Genomic DNA, 19,307 nt, shown 5'->3' with positions numbered 1-19,307 from the left:
AAATCAGCTTCGCCGTGTGTTTGACCTCCAGAGCTGCTGGAGCGTATACGGCCGATGTGCTGAACCTGCCGCTTTTTCCCTTTGCCTCCTCCTCCTCCTCCTCCTCCTCCTCCTCCTCCTCCTCCTCCACTCGGACTCTTTTCCCCCCGTTGTTGTTTATCTGCTTGTTGTCTGGACCACCACCACCACGTCAGCGCTGTAAACGTGAACACTGCTGACTGAGTGATGAACTTGCACCATTGCTGGGCTGGAGAAGACAGTGCTGTCCCAATTATATAGGTTTTTCACTGACTTTTGAGGCAATTATAGTCCTTTTTTAAGCTTATTTAGTCGAATCAAAGTCCAACTTGCACTCTTTTCTCTGACCTTACGTCCAAAATCACGTCCTTTTCTTGTCTTGATCGTAGCGGTGGCTGATATTCTGGCTGTAATTAGTCCATATCTTTTATTAAAAATGAGATTTTAATAGTTTAAGTACAACCACAATGGAGGCAATGTGTCTTTAAAGGTTGTCACTCGAGTCAAAATCCATTCATCATTCTATTTTAATCATCGATTCATCGATTTGAAGCTTTTTTTTTCATGATTTAAACCAGATTTCTGATCGTTTCAGCTTCTTAAATGCGAATATTTTCTTCGTTTCTTTGCTCCACATAACAAAGAAATCATTAGAAGTGAATCATTTTGGTTTGTGGACGAAAACAAAGACATTCGAGAACAGTTTTTTAACATTTTTATGGACCAAGCGGTTATAACGTCACGTGAGCGACAACTTTTGGTGCCTGTTTCTTGCGAAGTCATCCATATAAGTCAATAATGGCCATTTGCATGTCTTTAAAACAACACACAGAATGATCTTAGATGATATATAGCTTATATATCTCTATATATCTAATATATATATATATATATATATCTTGCCCACACATCTTCAATAGGCTGATAAATCGCTGATAAATCCGGCTTCATTCAGAGTCTATTCTCTATTACATTGTTTCCCAACCCTGGTCCTCAGGGAACACTATGCTGCCATGTTTTAGATGTTGCCCTGCTCCAAAAGCACCTGATTCAGATGAAACATTACATTTTTGGAAAAATAATGGACAAAAGTTGAAACTAATTTTTTGGAGAAAAAAAATTGACACAAGTTGAAATATAAAAAAAATATATATATATGACAACATTTGAAATATATATTAAAAACAGAAATGACAAAAGTCGAAATAAAGTTGAAATATAAATGAAAAAAAATGATATAAGTTGAAATATAATATTTTTGAATTTTTTTGGACAAAAGTTGAAACATTTAATTTTTTGAAAAAAAAATTGACAAAAGTTAAAAAAGTTTTTTTTTTTTTAACAAAAGTTGAAACATTCAATTATTTGATTTTTTTTTTTTTTTTTTACAAAAGTTGGATATCAGGCTTCTGCAGAGCTTGATGCCGAGCATTTATTTGAATCAGGTGTTTTTGGAGCAGGGCAACATCTAAAACATGGCAGGGCAGAGTTCCCTTAGGAAACACTGCTCTATTATTGTTGCAAAGGTGGGCTTCTCTTTCCTGCTCTTTTCCACCCTCCCATCTTCCCCTCTTTCTTTCCCATCATCACGACCTCCTGTGTTTTTCTCCCCGCAAACTTGCTTGTATACGTCTCTCCATCGTTTAAATCTCTTTCCGTCTCAATCCGTCCTCCCCGTCCTTTTCCTCGCCTCGAGGTGCTGGGATATATTTCTTGGGCGGTGCGCTCGCAGATTGGAATGGAGGCCTTTGTCACTTTTATTTACTGCCTCGCTGATTCCACAACAGCGTTGTAATGTGTACACACACACACACATACACTCTTGCCCATGTGTGTGATTGTGTGTGTTCGAGCCGCAGTGAGGTGTGTCTGGGAGCGTTACCCCCACAATTTCTTTGGATTTCTCCGAGCAGAACCGCGTCCGCAGTGTTTGTTCGGACGTGCTCGGACACCTGCAGCTGAGCGGGAGAATCAGAGGGTGTGTTGATACCAGTGTGTGCAGTCACAAACACTGCTTATCTAAAAAAATCCCTGGACCTTAACGTTAACACTGAACTAGTTCGGCATGTGTGTGTGTGTGTGTTTGACAGAAGTGGGCAATCTCCCTTTTATATATAGACAGGACATATAGAGGCAAAGCCCAGGGGCCTCACACACCCCGTAACCCACTTCTCTCCTGTGATACTGTTACCATGCCGACATGACATCCAGTCTTTTTTGTTTGATGTTTACTTTGTGTGGATTATCATCGCAGGTCAGATTAGGATTATACTCCATGACCCATTTCCTTGCAGAGTGAGTGAGTGTATGTTATTTTCAGCCGTATGCTTCAGCTTTTGTTTGTTTTTTTCCACCGTCTGGCAGATAAGTCATCGATGATGACTAAGTCGTCTGAAGGCCCAGACGGCTAAATTGAAAACAGTGTTGTGTTAAAAAAAAAAAAAAATCATTTTAAACTCTTGTTGTCGTCAGCTGTGGTGGTATCAACAAGGGGTTTCCCCCCCAGGAAGGGTTGAGCAGATATGGTAAACCACGCAGTCTGTATAGATAAAGGCTTACGTAACATTACATACAGAACATGGCACTAATTTGTGTACTTTTACAGTTTTGCTGTTCAACTGTGCAACTGTTGGAAAACTAAAGTGTAGGGAAGAAAATTAGAAGCGGGAACATTCATCTTAATTTTTGAAAATTGTCCCCCATGTAATGAGATTTGTAGTAAATGAGCTAAGACATACAGAAACACTGGCAGGATATGCAAATTTCTTGGCTTCTTTTGACCTTGCAGCTTGGTCACACCACTGTAAAATTCAGCGATGAACTATGTATATGTATATATATATATATATACATATATATGTATATGTTTATGTATGTATATATACATATATGTGTATATATGTATATGTTTATGTATGTATATATACATATATGTGTATATATATGTATATATGTATATATGTATATATGTAAATATGTATATATATGTATATATGTATATATATACATGTATATATATGTATATATGTATATATATATATATATATGTATGTATATATAGGTATATATATACCTATATATACATGTATATATATACATATATACATGTATATATGTGTATATAAATATGTATATATATACATGTATATATGTATATATATACATATATACATGTGTATATATGTATATATATATATGTATATATATACATATATACGTGTATATATATATGTATATATATACATATATACATGTGTATATATGTGTGTATATATATATATATATATATATATATATATGTGTATATATATATATATATATGTATATGTGTATATATATGTATATGTGTGTATATATTTATATATACATGTTTATGCATTTATGTATATATGTATGTATATATATATATATATACATACATATAGTTATTTACATTCCATATTAATGTATCATAAGCTTGTTCTCGCTTTTGTTTTGAAGAGATGTAGTGTCACTGTTTTCCGGTCACGCACTTCCGCCGGCTTCGTGACAGTTGATGGACGGACTGTCATCATGTCAACATCGCACCCGCGATCGTTTCGGGATCACTCGCGAACATTTTACGTTTTAAAGTTTGTCAAGCAAAGGATAAAGAACGGCGTCGAGGACAATCACCTTTTCAGTTTCACGGACAATTGCACGCAGCCAACGAGGTGTTTTATTATGTGTCTGTGAATCGTTCTGTTCTGTTGTAAGCTAGCTACGTGCAATGCATTATGGGACACGGCTAACGATGTGATCGTCGAGCTAATTTAGCTAACCGTGTCAAGTCCATCGTTCTGTACAGTTGTCACAGTGTTGATGAAGAAGGAGCCGCCACGGCACATTTGGCAACAAGTCGGCCCAGCACAAACCGATTATACAAATATACACATATATATATATATATATATATATATATATATATATATATATATATATATAAGATAGTCCTTTATTCGTCCCGCAGTGGGGAAATTTCCAGTGTTACAGCAGAAAGACAATAAAGATAAGGATAATAAATAATAAACATGCATTACCAAAAAGAAATAGAATATATAAAGTACAATATATAAAGATATTAACACTGACTATAAAAATAGGTTTAAAAATAGAATGTAGAATGTACATTATAACCGGTCTGCAGAATATACACAGTATGCACATGGTATTTATAGTGTAAGGAAACAAGGCTGAGCTATTAAATAAGGATATTAAATAATAAAAATAATATAAATATATGACTAGGAAAAAAACGCAGAATCACTAAATCGTGGCTGTACTTCTTAACGAAGACGGAGGCTACTGGTCACTTCTGCTCTGCTAACGGAAATCCGCTAGCGTTAGCATTAAGCTAGCGGACTTTATGCTAACCTCTTTTTCACCTTCTATCTTCTTATTGGGTGAGTTTTCATTAATGTCGTACGTTACACACACAGGGATTAAAAGATGTTTTTTTTTTCATGCTAGACGCTGTCTTTTAATAATGTACTGTGCGTTTCTGAACGCTATGTAGCTACATTGACTAGCTCCAGGGCCGCCCCTCCCACCATCTGATGATGTACCTCGATAAATTGAATAATATATTATATTATAGGACATTTTTTTTTTACTGTACTTGACTTTGTTTCATGAAAGAATGTTATCTTTACTAAGGCAGTTTGACAGCAGTGTAACAAACATGGACCTGTCAGGATGATGTGGCGTAATAAACCCTCCACAGTGATGTGTCTGCCTGAAGGCTGATTGGAAATAAGCCTGGGCATCAGTTTGCTGTCTCCATCGCAGCATGGGGGCCCTTCAACAATCGATTTGGTCTGCTATCGCTTATGTACACCCGACTTGGTGGTGACAGCGCTGTCGCAGTCTGCTCCTGTGTGTGTTATTGAGGAGGGTAAATATGGCGAAGTAGACCTAGACATCCGTTTCGATATCTATAAATCTATGTTTTTCTTCTTTTTCTTTGTGGCTCAGAGAGAACGCAAGAGGCAAAGTTTGCAGGAAGTGCCGTGATTTGTGTCGTCAAGCTCACAGCCGAATGTTGTTTGTCTGCCACTGGTGTTCACGGCGACAGTAAGTCCTGTTCATGACGGAGCTGTGGAGGGAAGTAAGTAAGTAACCGAGACATTTAGAGAGAGAGAGAGAGAGAGAGAGGAAGGGGTGAAAATAATGAAAGGCGTAATGAGGAGACTGTGAGAAGTTAAGAGGGTTAGATGGTGAGAGAGAGCATTAGAGGGATGCGAGTGAGTTAGAGCCACAGGGAGCGAGTGAGGAACTGCAGATCTAGGTCAGAGAGCCAAAGCAGGCAACACAAACCAGTGGAGGAAGGGATGAACGGGCTCAAAAAATGCTCGTCCTGGTGACAATTACGTCAAATCGTTTGTGTGTTTTATTTATCTTTCATCATGAACCCTTAGAACGCAGAGCATTTTCTTGTGTGGTCTGTCGTCAGGTGTCTCAGAGGAACGAATCACAGAGGCAGCGCTGGTTGATATTCACGTTCTAATATTGAACTCCCTGTGTCATTATCTCGCCTCCTTCCTCTGTCTGTGTTGCAGATGTGTGGGTGTTTGTAAGGATTCCTCTGTCTGTGTGTGTGTGTGTGTGAGGAGTTGTCGTCTTTCTGTGCATTGTGTGTGTCTGTGTGTGTGTGTGTCTACAAGTATGTGTGTCCGAGTTTCTGCCTTGTAAGTGGCTGTAATCCCTTTGTGGCTCTTCAACAAAGCCAGTCCTTGTGCTTGTGGAATTGGGGCAGTCTGATCCTAATGAGAAATCCCTGTTTCAATCTTTGCGGCTCTTTTGCTCACACAGAATTTGGACTTCTGTGTGTGTGTGTGTGTGTGTGTGTGTGTGTGTGTGTGTGTGTGTGTGTGTCACAGAATTTAACCATTCAGTGGTGCTTGGTTTCAATTTTGCTGGATGGTGACACAGTAGATTCGCAATAAAGCAGACGGGTTAGAAATTATTTGAGTTTAACTCCAGAGGATAGAGTTTAATAAGACTATAAATGTCCCTCTCTCAATTAAGGAACTTCATTTAATGTTAAATTACAAGTACCTTGTGGGAAATATGATGTCTTTATCAGATTAAAAACACATTTTGCAGCGTTTTGAAGCATAATAAACAAGAAATTTGTTTTCAGCTTTATTTGATCCAATTATTATTAGATATGTAATCTCACCCACAGACTGAACACCAGGTTACCTCATGTTAATAAATTCAAATGGCGTAGTGTTGTGTTAAAGCGGAACTCGGCCGGAAGTTCCTATTAACGCTGTTTTTTTGGTGTGTATCTGCGTCATTACCTTGTTTACGAAGCCCTGAAGGTTCAAAACAAACAGTTCAGCCATTTCTGAGAACGCTGTGTTTTATAGTAATCTCGGGCTCAATGAGATCTCTGAAAAATCCCGTCATAGTTACGTAAACACCGGTTCTCCTGAACAGCAGATCGTCCTGCTCCGGGCACTAGTCCGGGCACATCCGGTTGCGTACATTGAACCTCAGAAGAAGAATAACGTCCGTTGTGGAGGTGTTTCACGAGCGACAGTGTCTTCTGACTCCAGGTCAAAGGTCGTCAAAGGGACTGTGGCGGGGAGTCGTGACGAATCTATTTTAAAACACTGTTAAAACAATGTTTTGATAATCATCAGCAGTGCATCCACCGTTCCAGAGGGAGGAGCTGCGCTTCTGAGAGCTGGTGTGCTGAATAGTACTGGCCAATCACAAGACTCTGTCTTCTGGGGGTGAAAGTTCACTCTGAAACATCACGGCTGATGAACACCGTCAGAAAAGAGGATTTCTATCTGCTCGTTTACAGCAACTAGGAGGTTTTTGAGCATAAAAACAAGTTAATGTATGAAAGTAGACCTCCATAACTAACATATATGTGCAACAGGACCACTCTGTGTGAGCTTTAAAGTAAAATAATCCAGTTAATTAATAAAATCCAGTAAAATAAGGTTTCACAAGCCTTCACTGCAGTGATGAATTAGCAGTGTCAGGGTGCAGAGATGTTGTTACTTCCACTGAGCTGCAATAAAAACCATCCACATTTTATCCGTTCTTACTCCTCACTTGTGTTTTGGCTGCAGTGCTCATTATCAGAATGGCCCTTTGATTAAAGCCCTGAGGAGCCACTTTAGCGCCAGACCCTTTAATGCCATCTGGTTTTTTAACAGTTCCACCAGGAAAACAGTGCGGCCCTTGTTTTGAGCAAGTGTTGTTCTTTTGTTTGTGCCTCTGCTGCTGAGCTGTTTTTTTTTTTTTTGCTTTGACTATAACATGCTAATCAGTTGAGGTGGAAGTAATAGCCTTCAGGAGTTTCAGCATCGCTAGTGCTGTTAGCTAATCACAGCCACAGATGCTCTGTTGCAAACGAATCCACCTGGGCTTTCCAGTCACCCCCCCTCAGGATCCAGTCACCTGGTTCTTCTTTTGCCTCCTGGCGTCCCCAGGCATCTGTCTGGCCTGAAATATTGTCTGTGGATTGTGTTTATTTAAGGTTACGAGTTAAAACTTTCCTGTCCCAAGTTTGAGCGAATATCCGAAATGTCTCTTCACTGCAAAGCCTCGTTTCTCTCTTCAGGTTGAGACATTTTTGAGAGGACTACCAAGGCCTTTTAGGTTTGGTAACGTCTGGCGTTTGCATCCCATAGCTGTACCTTGACGTCTTAATACCCATTTTTACTCGACGGATGGTGCCTTCCGTCTGTACTTTGCGTTCATTTCAGTGCTTAAGGTGCATGAAGGGTATTGACGGATATCTGTGACGGGTGGTTGTAAAATGGAGGATAAACGGGCCTTTAGATTAACTCTTCTTCTGCAGCAACAGCCCATAACATCAAAACGAAATATAAATAAAGTTTGCCGACTCTATACGAACATTTTAACTGCTAATACACTGCGCTACCATTGTTGCAGGGAAGCCAGTATTTCAGTATTATGACTCCTTTTATGACTACATTTCTGAAACGGTGCATCTTTCGAAAGTCGCGTGGACTTACAGTATTGCATTAGCCACTGATTAGACCGTTTTGCAGAATGTGCTGCAGTTTCTCGAGTGAATACTAAACACAGATTTCCCTCTTCTTCCCACAGGGTCGCCATGTTAAGACGGGGCAGCTGGCAGCCATCAAGGTCATGGATGTCACCGGGGTAAGAGCCATACGCGAGCATGTCATCTAATTGATGAGTCCCAGTGCAGGTGTGTGTGTGTGTGATGTGTCGGAGAGAAAATGAGTCGGAGTTATTAGCGACGGCAGTGTGTTAGTGTCTGTGATGCAGGAGGGAGCCTCTGCTATTTTTAGACGTGGTTTTCGCCCGACGCTGCTGTGTCGAGAATCAGCTGCCGGGCAAAACAATGAGGAGGTTTTTGTTGCGAGGAATGAAGCAAGAAAGATCTAAAAGATGCATGAATGAGTGAGAGCACATGTACACGAACACGGTGTGTATGGAGATGAATGACTGTGTTAATTAAAGATCAAAAACACAACTGAATGAGCTGCTAGTATAGAAAGTCATTAGGCGTTTTCTTCACCAATGAGTGCTAAATTTAAATAATCAATGCATCATTTCCTGATTGAGTAGAGAACAAATAAGAGGTTTTTCTTTCAAACTTCTTTCTTTGAAGTCCGTGCACTCCTCTCCATTCATTATAAGCGTCAAAGTCACAAGTTAGAGGTCACGCTTTCCTTTCACGTTCTCCTGAGGTAAACGTGTCTCTTCTCTCTCTCTCGTCTGCCAGGACGAGGAAGAGGAGATTAAAGCGGAAATCAACATGCTGAAGAAGTACAGCCACCATCGGAACATCGCCACCTACTACGGAGCTTTCATCAAGAAGAACCCCCCGGGCATCGATGACCAGCTATGGGTGAGTGTTGTTCACCGTTAAAAATACATACTTGCGTAACAGAAACGCAACTGAATAAATGATGTTGAAAACAACCGATGGTGGGACCTGTATAAGGAGGTGTACGGGGAACCACCCTCTGAATAACTAACATTCAGAGGCCGCTGAACAGCTTCCATATCAGGCTGTGATGCGCAAAGTCACGATTTAAAAAAAAAAAAAAAAACTCCAGCATTTGTGTATTTTTGTGTGTGTTTGTGAAGAGAAAGAGTCTGTCAGAGCGGAACACAGAGAAGCCGGTTTCCATTTTTCATTCTTTACAAGTCGCGTCGAAGAAGTGTAGTTTTATTTTTTTTGTTCACGCACGCGTGCACCGACTGAAGGTTAGCATGCGCTGGAATATGTAATGTGTGTACTGTATATAAAGGGTTATGAATGAGTTTGTGGTTGGTTGGCTTTGTCTTATGTGCTCCTACACAAGCACTCTGTATATCATATACTATTTGTAAGTACATACAGTGTATATATGTATATATATATATATATATGTGTATATATGTGTATATATGTGTATGTATATATACATATATATATGTGTGTATATATGTATATATATATATGTGTATATATATCATATATATATATGTGTGTATATATATCATATATATATATGTATATGTATGTGTGTATATATATGTATGTGTGTATATATTTATGTGTGTGTATATATATATATGTATGTGTGTATATATATATATATATGTATATGTATATATATGTATATGTATATATATATATGTATATCTGTATATATATGGCTATATATGGATATATATATATGTATATATATGGATATATATGTATGTATGCATGTATATATGTATATGTATATATATGTATATATATATGTGTATATATATATATGTGTGTGTATATAATAATAATAATAATAATAATGCATTATATTTAAGGCGCCTTTCAAGACACTCAAGGTTGCCATATATATATATATATATATGTGTGTGTGTGTGTGTGTATGTATATATATATATATATATATATATATATATATATATGGCTCTGCTTCAAGCTCTGTCTATCACGACTAAGACCTAAAAGGAAAGAGGAAGTAGTGAGTAATATATAGCCAAACCCCCTTCTCTCTCGTATACAGACACACAAAGAGATCACACAGTAATACACATTGTATACATTTATTGTGTCATTTTGCAGTGATTTCCATAGATTACGCTTAGACTGGATGTGAATGGGTTTGGCTTTCTCTCTCTCTCTCTCTCTTTATAAACCTGAGCAGTGATGAAGGGAGCTTGAAGCAGAGCCAGAAGTGACCAGCTGAGATTCTGGCTGCAGAACTGTAGGGTTGTAATGCAGTGGAGGAGAGAGGAGAGATGAGATGAGAGGAGGATGTGAGGAAAGGAAAGGGAGGTGGAGGAGAAAGAAGCTAAAGAGGGAGGAGAGAACAGAAAGGACTCATTGTGTTTGGTCCTGGTTCATTCGTGTGATCCCGTCACCCTGTTGAGTCAGTATATGACCGTAGTATAATGATGATCGTGATAAATACTGCGATTCTCTCGAGTGAAAGTTAACCCTTTAACACCTGAGCCTCAAAATGTCTGTCTGGCCTTTATTTCCCTGCTTTTCCCTGCTTATTGTCCCCATAAAAGGGCCAGAAAATGTACTTTTGAGTAAGTATTAACAGTTTAAAGTCAAGAAACTTGAAATTTGAAACCGCATAAAACATATTTCCAATAAAATACTTCTACCATCTATCTCAAAATCTGATATTTTGATGAAATTCTATGCTCTCTGCTCCGTTTCTCCACTGCTCCACATTTTTATTGATAAATTATTGATGTTTACTTGGCTAATGTGAAAGCTAAAGAGTTTATTTTTGAAACACATCCCATCCCAAGCCAGATTGTTTCATCATGCAGAGCAACTAATAATCCAGTAATAATAACTAATCATTTTTCTTCTTCTGTGTGTGTGTAGCTGGTCATGGAGTTCTGTGGAGCCGGCTCGGTCACGGACTTGATCAAGAACACCAAGGGCAACTCTCTAAAGGAGGAGTGGACGGCTTACATCTGCAGAGAGATTCTGCGGGTACGTCGTTGCCACGTCGGCACACTGTGATGATTCATTTGAGTCTTTTTTAACTCGATTCTATGTTAATTATCAGCAATACTTTCGTGTGCAGGTATTGCACAAGCTTTTACCTGGATATGACTTCAGAAACACGGTAGAAATAACTTCTACCTTTGTTTACCGACCTGTTATCGTTACAATTATTGCAAAACCCGGTGGAGAAACGAGATGAAGCTTAAGTGCGAATACGGCCTACGATAGTGCTGCCGCTCTCTAATATTGATATGGATAATAATGTTTGTGTCGCTTTCTGCAGGGTCTGACTCATCTCCATCAGCACAAGGTCATCCACAGAGACATCAAGGGACAGAACGTGCTGCTGACGGAGAACGCCGAGGTCAAACTAGGTCAGTCTGTCATCCTACCTCGCTTGATAACGCCACTTTAGGATCGGGAGGGAGGTTTAAAGTTTCAGCCGCGTGTCCTTTACTTGAAAACTAAACTAAATATGACCAAACTGAATAAATGAGGAAGAATTGTGTGTGTGTTTGAACCCTCCGTAGTGGACTTTGGCGTCTCGGCGCAGCTGGACAGGACGGTAGGTCGCAGGAACACGTTTATCGGGACGCCGTACTGGATGGCGCCGGAGGTCATCGCGTGCGACGAGAACCCCGAAGCCACGTATGACTTCAAGGTGCGTGAACGGCCTCCTTTCCTTCCCTTTCCTTTGACTTCCTTTCCTTTATCACAGTTAATTTGTTTGCACTGTGTCTGTTTTTATTTTATTATTGCAGAGCGATTTATGGTCACTGGGAATCACGGCGATCGAGATGGCTGAAGGAGCTCCACGTACGTACCTGCTCTAAAACACACGATTCTGTATAATGCTGCTGCAGAAGATCGTTATAATCAGGTCTTCAATCCTGGTCAAATACAACTTATCTGGAGCTGTAATTGAATCGAACCCAACTTTCAAGTTCAAAGACGATTAAGCGTAGTACTGTTTTGTTTTTGTGTTTTTTTACGCTTTTATTTTTGTGTTTATTTTACCGTTTCATTTTTGCGCTTTTATTTTTGTGTTTTTATTTTACCGTTTTATTTTTGCGTTTTTATTTTACCGTTTTATTTTTGCGTTTTTATTTTACCGTTTTATATTTGCGTTTTTATTTCACGGTTTTATTTTTGTGTTTTTATTTTACCGTTTTATTTTTGCGTTTTTATTTCACCGTTTTATTTTTGCGTTTTTATTTCACCGTTTTATTTTTGCGTTTTTTTAATGTTTTTGTGCTTGTTTATTTGTGTTTTTATTTTACGGTTTTTATTTTACTGTTTTATTTTTGTGTTTTTATTTTACCATTTTAATTTTGCGTTTTTATTTTACCGTTTTAATTTTGCGTTTTTTATTTTTGTGTTTATTTTACCGTTTTATTTTTGTGTTTTTATTTTATCGTTTTAATTTTGCGTTTTTAGTTTACCGTTTTATTGTTGCGTTTTTCAACTTTGTGCCTTTATTTGCATTTGCAACTTTGAAAAGAACGAATGTAAAGAAAGTTTAATGTAACACAATAAGGATTTTTGCTATTATAATTATCATCATTTCCACACACACACACACACACACACACACACACGTGGGCACACATTAGTGTTATCAGTATTGACGACGTGCATCAATTGCATGAGAGCAGACTCTGGCTGGCTTTGACTTTATGCCAAGATAATGTTTAGTACAATTGGTTAGGAAACACTTCCACTAACACGCCCATATTTGGTAACTTTCTCCTCAGCGCTCTGCGACATGCACCCGATGAGGGCGCTCTTCCTCATCCCACGCAACCCTGCGCCCAGACTCAAGTCAAAGAAGTGGTGAGTGGTGAATCCTGATAATATAAACAAATAAATAAATAAATAAATTCATATCATGTTCGCTCACATGTGGTATTTTTTTTTTTTTTGACTTTGCTTTCAGGTCAAAGAAGTTCCAGTCGTTCATCGAGAGCTGCCTGGTGAAGAGCCACGGCCAGAGACCCAGCACGGAGCAGCTGCTCAAGCACCCGTTCATCCGAGAACTGCCCAACGAGAGGCAGATCCGCATCCAGCTGAAGGACCACATCGACCGCACCAAGAAGAAGAGAGGAGAGAGGGGTGAGGGAGGAAGTGATGTGTGTATGGAGTTACAAACGCGTCATATATATATATATGTATTTTACACATGCTTGTATCACTTTTAACCCTTTAAAACCCAGCTGACGACACGTGCGCGCACAAGCGCACTTTTGTGCTATCATGATTCCATTCCAACCGTTTCTGAAAGCTGAGAAGTTGCACTTCAAAGCCAACGTGTGGTTATTACGGTAATTTCACTTGCACTGTTTCAGGAAGCCGGCGAATCAGCTTTTTTTTTTGGCCTGATTTTGCACATTGAGAAACTGAAAAATTTCAAATTTAACTCAAAATCTGCTGATTGTGTACAACTGCAGTGTCTAAATTGTTAAAACTGTATTCTAACATGCAGTAAATTGTAAATAAGTGCCAGATATTGGAAGATATGCTGGAGAAATGGGCAAAAGGACTTAGTTGCATGACATTTTCTGGCCCTTTTATGGTTAAAATTAGCCTATATTACATATATTATAATAAGCAATAATCCTGTTTTCAGGAATCGACACAACTTTCAAGTTGAAAGACGATTAAGCGTTGTACCGTTTTGTGTGTGTGTTTTTGTTAATGTTTTTATTTTTTTGTTTATTTTACGTTTTTATTTTCATGTATTTTTTTTATGGTTTCATTTTTGCGGTTTTATTTGACAGTTTTATTTTACGGTTTTATTTTTGCGGTTTTTATTTTACCGTTTTATTGTTGCGTTTTTATTTCACGGTTTTATTTTTGCGTTTTTTTTAACCTTTTTTTGTGTGCTTGTTTTTTTGTGTATTTATTTTATGGTTTATTTTTTGCGTTTTTATTTTACGGTTTTATTTTTGCGTTTTTTTGTGTGTGTTGTACCAGAGTGCTTTATTAATCCTGGAGGAAATGATGTAATTGGCAAAGATTTGGTCCATATCCTGATTCACAGCCACAAAAACAACAACTAATGGCATTTTACACTTTCACAGAGTCATTCACTGGATTAATAATCGCAGCCTGTATGTGTGATTGAGTGAGTGAATGACAACATTCTAAATGGTCAGATTTGGTGAAAGACAAACTGCTCAAAGACAAACTGCTCAAGGAATCTCCATCACTGATACGAGGCCTGCGTTGAAAACTGCGTCTGTGTATAAATCACCCAGAAAAGACCTGACGTTTGAGATGTGGACGACTCTCTCCGACGTACAAAGTAAAAGTCTTGCGAGCGTATGAGCGATGGCGAGCGCCGCGTCACACAAACGGAGCGCCTGAGTGATGGATTGACACTTGGGGTGCGCAGAACTGTGCAGTGAAAACTACATTAGCTGCTCCGGAAAACAAAACACTGCTCTGGGTGGAAGTAGAGCAGCGATGATGTATAGAAATGTTTAGTCGTTACAGAGGCTGCACCTTTCCTCCTGCTGTCAATTTGTCACATTCGGAGAAACAAGCCGCGGAGCTTTGAGCGGCCGTTTGACTGAATGAGCTGTGAGCTAATGTTCTCCGCCTCGCTGCACGCGGTGAATTTACAATTTATACTCGTATTCAAAGTCGCTAAAAGAAAGAGAGGAGTGAGAACGTGGGGGGACGACAAAAATCGTGAGCGGTTTAGTAATGAACGAAAGTAGATGAAGTGAAAAGAGATAAACTTGCACTCTTTTTATTCCCACTCTCCTCATCAGATGAGACGGAGTACGAGTACAGTGGCAGCGAAGAGGAGGATGAAGAACGAGAAATGGGCGAACCGAGGTCAGTGTCCTAAACACTTCTAAATAACCTCGCTTTCCCCAAAAACCCAAAGATAACTTAACCGACCTCCTGCAACCCTCTCTCATCAGCTCCATCATCAACATCCCCGGCGAGTCGACGCTGAGGCGGGACTTCCTGCGCCTCCAGCTGGCCAACAAGGAGCGCTCTGAGGCGCAGCGGCGGCAGCAGCTGGAGCAGCAGCAGAACGAGGAGCACAAGCGCTTGCTGCTGGCCGAGAGGCAGAAGCGCATCGAGGAGCAGAAGGAGCAGAGGAGGCGGCTGGAGGAGGTAAGATTAAAAAAAGGCCACCACGCCGCATCGACTGCATCTTACAATAAAGACTTTTTACAGTATAACAGCAGTGATTGATGAAAAACAGCTGATTCAACTCCTAAATACTACATTCATCCTAGGGATGCACCGATCCACCTTTTTTCACTTCCGATCCGATCCTGATACATGACTTTAGATAGCTGCAGATACTCCGATACTATTCCGATATGGATGCTCTGTTTGCTTTAATATTATTATCACAATTTTATCATCATTGTTATTACCATTTTGATTATTGGGCTTTAATAAACTCCTTTAAACAGGCAATGATAGAGTGATTTTCATTGTTTTTATGCCGCTGTCAGAACTGTTCTCCTCAGCGAGCAGGCGTTTAAAACGGTGACGGCTGGGATCAAGTCGGCTCGGCTGCATGTTTGCGGAGCTGAACTTCCTGGTTACCTCCTGGTCAATCATGCTAGCCTGCTAGCTGGCTGTAAACTGTGGAAACGGATTTCCTGAACGGAGTCGTGCATCATTACTCCGCGTCTCATCGAGACAAGCCTCGGTTCAGGAAACCCATTCCACTTTTTGCAGCCAGCTAACAGAGCATTCAGGGAATCACTTGTGGAGAAATTTCAGCAGACACACACACAGACGGATCGGAAATTTCCGATACAACTACAGAGATTTCCGATCCGTCAATTATGTCTGTATCGGAACCCGATACCGATTGTTTGTAACTTGGTTTTCACTGAATTTTTACAGAATTTTTAAAGATTTGGTAAAAGAGAAGCACATTTGTGTGTGTTTTCCATCAACAGCATTTGCATCTTGGATGTTGTGGTTTCCTCATCAGTCCACACCCTCCTCCTCTCACCTGATATAAGGCTGCGTTTGCGTCGCGTCTTCACTTTTTATTCCATGTTTAGACGAGCGTTTTTGAGAGGAAATCTGCGCGTGTACAGTGACGTAAAAGTGTGTGCTATTCGATTGGGTATGCATGCCAGGCAGCTAGGTGGTGCTGTGATACACTATGACGCAACACCGCCATGTCTGAGCGCATGCGTAGAATCCTCCTTCTTCCTGTAAGTTTATTAGACCCGCCAGAGCAGGTTGAATGTCCGACGCATGGAAATAATCCAACATGTTTGTTTTATTTTGCTATACTGGCGCATGTATGTGACGTGAACGCATATGCGTGAGCAGATTCGAGCAGAGTTTTTTGTGTAGACGGAAATGCTACGGCGGAGCGTATTCGACTTTTCCACTCTGGAGGGTGGATTCAGATTTTTGCGTTTTTAAGAACCCAAAAACGCCGTCACCGTCTAAACGAAAAGGCACTTTTTACCCGCGAGCGTCCTCGTGTAAACGGGAGTTTTGTGATGACATCATTTACCGCAGTTTTGTAATTTTGTCACAAATGAAAACACGACATTCACCACCAAAAACACACACACAGTTCCTCTGAAATGAGGTTCTGCCTCATTAGGGCCAGGTTTCAGTCTACATGAGGACTCGCTGGCAACAACGACGTCACTCTTAATACCAGAGAATGTCCTAAATATGCAACAAATACACAAGTACACACACACACAAACACAGCATTTCTCTGGTGTCCCTCTCGTAATTCCACAGAGCAGCTTAGAGAAGGAAATCCTTAGACCATAATCTTTATGTTCTCCCTGGGTTCCCACCGGGATTTGCCTGGCTTAGCATCACGACTCAATTCAACTAACATGACCCCTCCACTCAGAGTCTAGTGTGTGTGTGTGTATGAATGCATAAGAATCTTCTATTATTACCATTTACGAAGCAAAAAAAATACTAGAAATCTGCTGAGACTAGACTTCTTGAATTGAGTGTGTGCGGCCACCCTGAATATTCCCTCTTCTTCTCTGTTCTCCTGACAGCAGCAGCAGCGAGAACGTGAGCTGAGGAAGCAGCACGAGAGGGAGCAGAGGAGGCGCTACGAGGAAATGGAGCAGCTCCGCAGGGAGGAGGAGAGGAGGCACGCCGAGAGGGAGCAGGTCGGTGGGGTTTCCTCTTAATTATGAAAATGTGGACGGGCAGAATGATGCTGCAGGAATGTGCACCTTTATGATGATGATGATAAATTAAAGATGGAATTCCCTCATTTGTCCTTAAACTTGAGTCCCTCAAAGACGTCTGTCTGTCTTTTTTCAACTCTTGCATACAAAGAATTTCTACTTTTTTTTCTGTTTAATACCATTTTAAAGTCATATTTTTCAGATTAAGATGAAGAAGAGATTATGGGCCAATTCCAATTCCAATCTTAACCCTCAATCTCAACCCTTAATCTTAACTGGCCCTCAAAACCAAGTGTTGAGGGTTATTTTGTCACTCAGAAAAATGGGACACCCCTTAAATGCAGATACGTCTTCAGACTGTAGGGGGCAGAATAACGCGAAAGCTGCGTCCAGTCTGTCAACTCCAAAAAAAAAGAAGAAGAAGAAGAACACATTTACGTTAGGATTATTTATTACGATCAGTTTGTCAGTCAAGTTATTAGGTTGTCAGTTAGTTATAAGATGATACTCATACAAATACCACAACCACGGACATATTCAGCTGACAGTTACCACACACCACGACTTATTGAAAAGTAAACCATAACAAACGATCGCTTGTCCGCACCGGCCGGCTATTGACAAAAGATCGTAAAATAAAAATAAATGTTACGCAACAATGACGTCAGTAATCCATAATATGGGCCTAAACTAAGATAATACAATGGTTTTCATCATTTGTATATCTCTATTAACAAAGAAAATACTTCATTTGTATCGCACTCGTTTCGCCGCTTTCGACGCCATCTTTCTTATGTGAAAACACGCAATGCATTCTGGGTAGCCCTTGCTCCCAAGGGTGTTCTCGGAAAATCTCAATATTGAGGGCGATACAGCCCTTAAACTTGGCCCTCAACTTAATTTTCCTGAGAATCAGGACAGCACTTGCACTAGAGGGAGCATTTTTGAGATTGAGGGTTAAGATTGAGGATTAAGCAAGGAATTGGAATTCACCCTAAAAGTCTTTCCTGATTCTTTTTTATATCACATTTACATTTTGCTCTTTCTTCACCTGGCTTCTAACTCCCATCATTCACAGCCGCCACCCGTCACGAGATCATCATCTCTGTGTCTCTGATGTTAAGATTATCTGATTTTTCTCTGTCCTTGTGCTGACGTGCTGCTCAGGAGTATATTCGTAGACAGCTGGAAGAGGAGCAGAGGCAGTTAGAGATCCTCCAGCAGCAGCTACTACAGGAGCAGGCGTTACTGCTGGTAACCATACGTACCTACCACCCCCCCCCCCTCACCTGTGCAGTGTGGTCCCCACCATTCACCCCCCCCCTGCATGCACCTGCTGCAGGCCTGAAGAGAAAGAAACATACTGCTGCGACGCTTTTGTCTGAAATGTATTCAGATCACTATTATTTGCAAGTGTGAAGCCCTAAAGTTGGCTGGATCTCAAAGAACTCCCCCCCCCCCCCCCCCCCCCGAGGGTGCAGGCGAAATGATTTGGGAATTGGAAAATCACTCACTCTGTAATGAAAGAAAAACAAAGTCACAGTAAAGATTGTTCTTTTGATCTTAATGGAAAGTTTAAATGGTCGTCTGAAAGAAAAAACCTTCCGGGGCTCTCTGATGAATATCCTCATCGTTGAATACCAATGGGTTTTCACCATAGACCACATTTTTATAACAAATAACTCTGTTTGACTGGAAGTCTATGGGGAAATGAACCTTAACTCACTTTTATCTGAGGAGTTAATGGTCTAGATCTGTAATTTCAGGAGTTGTACTTTGAGGACTTTCTCTTCAGATGAAAAGGACGGTCTATGAGTCGAGAGTTTGGATTTGAAAAAACAGTTCATTGTCACTCTTTGCGACTCCGCCTGCCAAAGGGATGACTCTAAACACCAAACACCTCCAGAAGGTCGTTTTCCTTTTCCCTCTTCATTCTCTCAACCTTCTCGGTTACTCTCGAGGCGCTCGCTGCCCGCACACCTGGTGTCTGGTATCATTGTTTGTCATCGGGGGACGTGTTTTGTGATTGTGATTATTGTGAAAGTGTGTGTGTTTATGTTCCATATCCACTGTTGTTTATCTGTTTTGCATGATCTGTGATTTGCAAATGCTTACCTGAA

At 40.1% G+C, this 19,307-nt stretch overlaps 1 protein-coding gene across 3 annotated transcripts in view; it reads left to right on the top strand.

The window, feature by feature from the left end:
• Positions 1-19,307, top strand: part of tnika (TRAF2 and NCK interacting kinase a) — a gene marked incomplete at both ends in the record, with an annotated part of 50,119 nt that overhangs the window by 15,486 nt on the left and 15,326 nt on the right. For 2 of the 3 annotated variants that reach the window (XM_083892808.1, XM_083892807.1), the window contains 12 exons: positions 8,134-8,190; positions 8,780-8,905; positions 10,898-11,008; positions 11,307-11,397; positions 11,554-11,684; positions 11,785-11,839; positions 12,778-12,856; positions 12,960-13,135; positions 14,800-14,866; positions 14,956-15,154; positions 17,050-17,166; positions 18,355-18,441. In XM_083892808.1, coding sequence (XP_083748934.1) covers positions 8,134-8,190; positions 8,780-8,905; positions 10,898-11,008; positions 11,307-11,397; positions 11,554-11,684; positions 11,785-11,839; positions 12,778-12,856; positions 12,960-13,135; positions 14,800-14,866; positions 14,956-15,154; positions 17,050-17,166; positions 18,355-18,441 — 1,296 coding nt within the window. The remainder of the gene's footprint in view (positions 1-8,133; positions 8,191-8,779; positions 8,906-10,897; positions 11,009-11,306; positions 11,398-11,553; positions 11,685-11,784; positions 11,840-12,777; positions 12,857-12,959; positions 13,136-14,799; positions 14,867-14,955; positions 15,155-17,049; positions 17,167-18,354; positions 18,442-19,307) is intronic. The other variant, XM_083892809.1, reaches the window with a different exon arrangement.

This window comes from Microchirus variegatus (assembly GCF_963457635.1).
Source record: "Microchirus variegatus genome assembly, chromosome: 7".
Lineage (NCBI taxonomy): Eukaryota > Metazoa > Chordata > Actinopteri > Pleuronectiformes > Soleidae > Microchirus > Microchirus variegatus.
The sequence above is the reverse complement of the archived record's forward strand: the minus strand, read 5'-3'. Positions and strand labels throughout refer to the sequence as shown.